Raw genomic sequence first — 7146 nt, forward strand, 5'->3', positions numbered from 1 at the left:
AAAAAAAAAAAAAAAAAGAGACATAACAAATGCTGTGTCTGACCTGAGAAAGAGGAGTCCACGTTCACCCTAGGGGTGGGGTCTGGTGCTATGGTACGTGGGTGAAGGGCAAAGCCAAAGCTGTGCAGACAGGGTTCCTTGCTGCTGCTCTGCTGCCTGGGCCACACTGCCCAGGTAACAGACACAGGGACTGGGAACCTCCTAGCAGGTTCTTGGTTGCTCTTCTGCCCTCACCTAAGGAGCTGAATTTTGTGTGGACTCTATGCTGGAGAGCAGGGCCAGGGGCCTTGCTGGTGGTGACGATGGATGGGAGGACTTTAGGGGGCCCCACTCTAGTGGTTCTTTCTACCCTCCATGTAGAGAAAAAAGAGTGCCGGCGGGACCACCGCCCACCATGTGCTCAGGAGGCGCCCCGCAACATGGTGCACCCCAATGTCATCTGTGATGGCTGCAATGGGCCCGTGGTAGGAACCCGCTACAAGTGCAGCGTCTGCCCAGACTATGACCTTTGTAGCGTCTGCGAGGGAAAGGGCTTGCACCGGGGGCACTCCAAGCTCGCGTTCCCCAGCCCCTTCGGACACCTGTCTGAGGTGAGCAGGCCCTCCCTGCGGGCCTGGGGTGGGTGCAGGATGGCAGGAACCCTGACCTGCTCACTCCCTGCCCCTCTGCTAATTCTTCCCTCAGGGCTTCTCGCACAGCCGCTGGCTTAGGAAGCTGAAACATGGGCACTTTGGTTGGCCAGGCTGGGAGATGGGCCCACCAGGAAACTGGAGTCCACGTCCTCCTCGTGCAGGGGATGCCCGCGCTAGTCCCACGGCAGAATCAGGTGAGGCTTGTTTTGGAACTGGCTTCTGAATGATGACTGTAGTCAGTCAGGGAGCCTGTGTGCAAGGCAGAAATTCAGGGCACCTCCCCACCTTCCTGATGTCCTGAATTCCTCTGTGCATCTGTGTCCTACAATAACACAAGAACCCCGCAAAGTGGGGAGTATTCTCTGCGTTGCCCAAATGGGGAAACTGAAGTGCCCAAGTGCCTGAGGCCACAAATTCACCTGCAGAGCCCTTCCTATCTCAGGAGGCTGCCCTCTTGAGGTGCCCTGAGGTGTAGGCAGGGAGGCCTTTCCCACGCTGGGGTCTCTGCTGTACTTTGTTCTCTTTTGTGGTGGTTGTCCGGAAGATCAGAGCCAAAGCTGCTAAAGTCCTTTTAAACATAGTTGTAAGCTAAGAGTTACCCTTGGCTTTGCAGTCTGGATTTTTGGATTCTGATTTTATTAATCTTACTGTGTCCTGTGAATCACCTCACCCTTTGGGACAAAGATAGGGATGTTTGCTTGACTTTGAGTAAATAACACATTTACTCAAGGATTTGCTCAGTATTTATCCATAGTGTACTGAGCCTGAGCCTCTGTGGGGTTACTGAGCATCAGGGTCACAGATGAGGGGGAGCAGTGCAGGAGGGTGGAGAGGCTCATGGTGAAGGGGCAGGGGCCGCAGAATGGGAGGGAGGAGAGGGGGCTGCTGAGTGGGCTGCTGGACAAGGGGTTCAGGATAGAAGTCACCTGGGAACACGGGAACCTTGGCAAGAAGGTGACAGGACTGTAACAAGTATTCATGGCATTAGAGATATCTTTATTTTATCTTTGTGAAAATCAAAGCTTCTGGTCCATCGGAGGATCCCAGTGTGAATTTCCTGAAGAACGTAGGGGAGAGCGTGGCAGCTGCCCTCAGCCCTCTGGGTGAGTACACCCTCTTGCCCAGTGCTTTCCTAACTCAGCTTGCACTTTATGTAACTTTCACCTGGAATACTGCAGAGGAATGGGTAACTGACATACTCTTGACACTAGTGAGGCCTCATATTAACCTTTGTTAAGTAAGTGCTGGAACACAGGCACTCAAGGTTGAATTCCGTGACAGAATTCTCAAGCTTTCTACACGGAGTGAAGTAGAATCAGCCAGCATTTGGTTGGGAAAATCCCAGTAAGGGAGGGTGACCAGGCTCTGGTTGCAGGGCTTGCCTGTCACCTCTGAATGTCCTCCTTTGGGTGAACAACAGTCTGCATTTTCCCCTAAGCTGGGCCTTGGGATTTGGACTTTTGAGGACTTGGGTAATAGTTAGCTGAGATGCTATTTATCCTTTCCTTCTTTTAGTTTGCAACCCCCAAACCTTTCCTGGGTGCTTTTGAATGCTGGGCCTGCATCAGAAGGGGGAGAAGGTAGAGGCAGGTGCTCTCGGTGACACCCAGTTCCGGTGCCTCAGGTTGCACAGTGGGTCTGCTGGCGTGGGTGAACCCCAGCATGTACCTCTAGAGTGGTGCCACCTGACCCCAGGCATGAGCTAAGGTTCTGAGAACCCTCCCCGGTGGGCTTTAGAAAGTACCTGTTGTGTCTGACTAAGGGTCTGGGGCGGAGCGTGCAGCAGTAGGAAGTAACAATCAGCAGATGAAGCCAACTTTTAGTTCAAGATGATGGTGGATCTGTGATGGCAGATGGATTGCTGGGACACCTGCATCTCTCTCTCGAAAAAAGCGAGCTTATCTTTGCGACTGTAGTGGCTGGCTTTGTCCACGTAGCCTGTCCAAAGGTGTTCAGTGTTTGAAAGAATGCTGCTAGGAGGGCTGTCTAAATCCTGTCTGCCACCTCCTGTGGCTACAGGTCATGACTGCCATTTCCAACTCTGCTCATTCTGATTTTTTTTTTTTTTTTGAGACGAAGTCTCGCTTTGTCACCCAGGCCGGAATGCAGTTGTGCAATCTCTGCTCACTGCAACATCTGCCTCCTGGGTTCAAGCAATTCTCCTGCCTCAGCCTCCTAGGTAACTGGGATTTTAGGTGCCAGCCACCACACCCAGCTAATTTTTGTATTTTTTTTTAGTAGAGACAGGGTTTCACCATGTTGGCTAGGCTGGTCTCAAACTCCTGACCTCAGGTGGTCTGCTTGCCTTGGCCTCTCAAAGTGCTGGGATTATAGGCATGAGCCCCCGTGCCTGGCCTTATGTATTCTGCTTTGAAGCAGCAGTGACGTATTGGCATTGTTGCTGAACTAAACAGCCCAAATACATATGGCTTCTTTACTGAAGTTTAGAGGCGAAGTCAGAGAATAGGAAAGAAAAATTGCTATTTTTTTTTTTTTTTTTTTTTGTGATGGAGTTTCACTCTGGTTGCCCAGGCTGGAGAGTGCAATAATGAAGTCATGGCTGGGTTCAGGTGATTCTCCTGCCTTAGCCTCCTGAGTAGAGGAGATTACAGGTGCCTGCCACCATGCCCAGCTAATTTTTGTATTTTTAGTAGAGATGGGGGTTTCACTACATGTTGGCCAGGCTAGTCTCAAACTCCTGACCTCAGGTGATCCACTCGCCTCAGCCTCCCAAAATGCTCGGATTACAGGTTTGAGCCACCATGCCCTGCCAAGAATCGCTATTCTTAATGCTTTCCAGGGAGGGGAAAACAGTGGAGCACTGAGATTATGATTGAGATAGGCTCTGCCTAAACCCTGCTGCTTACTCTGGACATAGTAAAGGTCTGAGAAATTGCAGGTGAATTTGGAGGTATGAACAAGAGTCTTTCACTCAAAGAACAAAGGAGACATTCTTTGTTCACAAAACCAAGTCTAGGTTCAGGTAGAGACTTGAAAAGACAGTGCAGATCCCCAGGCCTTACCTTTTTTGATCCTGGTAATTGGGTGTTGGTGGGGCCTGGGGATCTTTCTGGGAGGCTGCCTAGGTGCTTGGGGTCACACTGTCCCAAGACCCACCTGTGCTGGTGCAGCATATCAGAAATGAACTGGATGCTCCATTTGGCACAGACAGGAATAATTTTGCAAGTGCTCAGAGGTCTTTGAGCACTAAAGGCTAAAGGTTTAAAGTGGATAGAATTGCTTTTTCCTAACTGAGGAGGAGCCTGGAGCTCTACAAACAAGGAACATTTTAGTAAAATAGACAGAGTGGTTTCAGCTGAGGAGAGCTAGTCAAGGAGTGGCTTACTCTGTTGTGGAAGTTAGGGCTATTTTCTTTCCTTTATGAGGAAGTATAAGCAGGATGACTCACAGGTTAACTGCCTAGAAGGGACTGTTTCCAGAGCAGGGCCCAAAGGGTAATGAGTCAACAGCAGCCTCCCGGTAGCAGTGTGTGTGGGGTGGGCGGTGGCTTTCATGTGAAGAGCCAAGGCCTTTCAGAGCCACCACTGAGACCCAGGCTCCTCCTGGCTGGGAGGTTGCAGGCCCCGACATCCAGGACATGAAGCCACAGAGTCCGTCCTGGACATGTTATCTTTGATAAACACACACCCACATGCAGAGGCTTTGTGGGGCAGCAGGGCACGGAGCATCGTCCAGTTTTGCTTTTTGTTTGTTTGTTTGTTTTTAAGTGAAAGCAAGTTTCTTAAGAAAGTAAAGAAATATAAAAATGGCTACTCCAGTGGCAGAGCAGCCTGTCCAGTCTTATTATAAGCCCTGAAATCTCAGGCTTTCATCATCAAATTTGAGAAATCCTAATTCTGTAATTTCTCTGATCTGTTTACAGATGAGTCTCATTACATACCCATTAAAAAAGCATATGGGTGTTGATTATACTATTCTTTCAACTCTTCTGTTTGCTTCAACCTTTTCATAATCACAGTTGGAAAGAATAAAGGAGAAAAACAATTGAAATATTACAGATGGAGGTACTTGCAGTTAAGCCTGCTTTTACTTAAACTCTACTGAAATAACAGGAAAGGGCTTAACCAAAAAAGAAAACACCATATACAAGGAAAGTAATAGAGGAAAAGACAAAGATGTCATCAGAGTTTGGAAGATGGAAATGAAGGGAGGGTGGCAGCCTGTCAAGGGAAGCTTCAGAAACCTCTGTGCCTGCAGAGGGCATCCTGGTGAGAAGCAAGACCATGTGTTCAGGTACCAGGAAAGGCAAGAGGTAGGAGTCCATCAGAGACTTCAGGGCCCACTTCTGGCCAAAGAAGGAAGGAACAAGGAGGAGGGTTGAAAAACCTCTAGTAAGTGTCAGTTAGAGACTTCAGGGCCCACTCGGCCAGATGACGACTCTTGCCAACACTTGAAGGAGATCCCATGTTTAATTCCAGGAGCACCTGACCCAGGGAAGCTTCAGCCATGGGATACCAGAGACACAGGGCAGGGTGAGGCACCAGGCTGAAACTGGGCATCCCGAATGAGCAGTGGTCCCAGCAGTCACTTCCCTGGCCAGGCAGGAGATGGGGAGTCCCTGTGGAGGGAGGCTGAATGCCCCCAGAGAAGAGTCCTACAGCTCCTGCCTGCCAGGCCCCCAGTCACCCTGTAGAGGGGAAGTTAATGATGGCCCTGGCCCCACCGAAGGCTTCCTGTCGACCTTTCCTTAGTGCTTCAGTGGGAACAGACAGCCTTGGGTCACCAACCATCTGAGGAAGCCTCCACACATGGGAGAAAAGGTCTTAAAGAGAAGAGAATGTTAGTGCCCTCAGTCAGATACGAAAGACTATTGTCTGCATGAAAAAAGGAACAGGTTACTATAAAAAGGATAACAAAGGGAATAGAATAAAGTTCTTGAAATTAAAAAATATAAAAGAAAAAAACTTTAAAAGAAGACTTAGATTCTGATACTGTCTCAAGGAGATATTCCAAAAGCAAAATAGAGATAGGAGGAAAGAAAAGAAAACTAGTATAGGAACAAGTCTGGAAGCCCAATATAGGATGACTAGGAATTCTAGAAAGAACAGAAAACTGAAAGGAGGAAATGAACATAGAATGCAAGATACAGTTTCTTGGTGCCAGGCACGGTGGCTCACACCTGTAATCCCAACACTTTGGGATCAAGGCAGGCAGATCATTTAAGCTCAAGTTTGAGACCAGCCTTGGCAACATAGTGAGACACCACTCCAGCTCTTCCCTTGTCTACAAACACTACAAAAATTGACCAGGCATGGAGTTGTGTACTTATTGCCCCAGCTACTTGGGAGGCTGAGGTTGGGGATGGCTTGAGCCTGAGAGGTAGAGGGTGCAACAAGCCTAGATTGTGCCGCTGCACTCCATCCTGGGCAACAGAACCTGCCTTGTCTCAAAAAAAAAAAAAAAAAAAAAAAAAAGCTTATCATTGTCAAGTGTTAGAACCCTGAGGATAAAGAGGGGCTCCTAAAACTCTAGGTTACCGTAAACACTTGGGACTACAAAGAGCAAACAAACATAAGAAACTAGGAGACAATGGAACAAGTGATGACTTCAAAAATCAATTAAAAAGGCTTTTCAGCCTAGAATTTTTTTGTTTTTGAAACAGGGTCTCACTGCTCACTGTCACCTGGGCTGGAGTGCAGTGGTACAATTGTCTCGATCTCTTCGGTCTCTTCGGCTCAAGTGATCCTTCTGCTTCAGCCTCCCAAGTAGCTGGGACTACAGGCATGTGCCACTGTGCCCAGCTTTTTTTTTTTTTTGGAGACAGAGTCTTACTCTGTCACCCAGGCTGGAGTGCACTGACATGATCTTGGCACACTGCACTCTCCGCCTCCCGGGTTCAAGCAGTTCTCTGCCTTAGCCTCCCAAGTAGCTGGGATTACAGGCGCCTGCCACCACACCTGGCTGATTTTGGTATTTTTAGTAGAGACAGGGTTTCACCATCTTGGTCAGGCTGGTCTTGAACTCCTGACCTCGTGATCCACCTGCCTCAGTCTCCCAAAGTGCTGGAACTACAGGCATGAGCCTCCATGCCCAGCTCTGTGCCCACCTATTTAAAAAATTTTTTGTAAGCCAGGCTCATGCCTGTAATCTCAGTACTTTTGGAGGCTGAGGTGTGTGGACCATCTGAGGTAAGGAGTTCAAGACCAACCTGGCCAACATGGTGAAACCTTGTCTGTACTAAAACTACAAAAATGAGCCGGGTGTGGTGATGCATGCCTTTAATCCCAGCTACTCTGGAGGCTGAGGCAGGATAATCGCTTGAACCTGGGAGACGGAGGTTGCAGTGAGCCCAGATTGTGCCACTGCACTCCAGCCTGGGCAACAGAGTGAGACTCTGTCTCCAGAACAAAAATAAAAATAAAAAAATAAGGCCGGGCGCGATGGCTCACGCTTGTAATCCCAGCACTTTGGGAGGCCGAGGCGGGTGGATCACGAGGTCAAGAGATCGAGACCATCCTGGTCAACATGGTGAAACCCCGTCTCTACTAAAAAA

At 49.0% G+C, this 7146-nt stretch overlaps 1 protein-coding gene across 4 annotated transcripts in view; it reads left to right on the forward strand.

Annotated features, from left to right (window-relative positions):
• SQSTM1 (sequestosome 1) overlaps positions 1–7146 on the forward strand; it is a 29921-nt gene that overhangs the window by 18241 nt on the left and 4534 nt on the right. For all 4 annotated transcript variants that reach the window (XM_037734473.1, XM_017517265.2, XM_017517267.2 and 1 more), the window contains exons 3-5: positions 361–590; positions 685–826; positions 1655–1735. In XM_037734473.1, coding sequence (XP_037590401.1) covers positions 361–590; positions 685–826; positions 1655–1735 — 453 coding nt within the window. The remainder of the gene's footprint in view (positions 1–360; positions 591–684; positions 827–1654; positions 1736–7146) is intronic.

Source organism: Cebus imitator, unplaced genomic scaffold (assembly GCF_001604975.1).
Source record: "Cebus imitator isolate Cc_AM_T3 unplaced genomic scaffold, Cebus_imitator-1.0 Scaffold625, whole genome shotgun sequence".
Taxonomy (NCBI): domain Eukaryota; kingdom Metazoa; phylum Chordata; class Mammalia; order Primates; family Cebidae; genus Cebus; species Cebus imitator.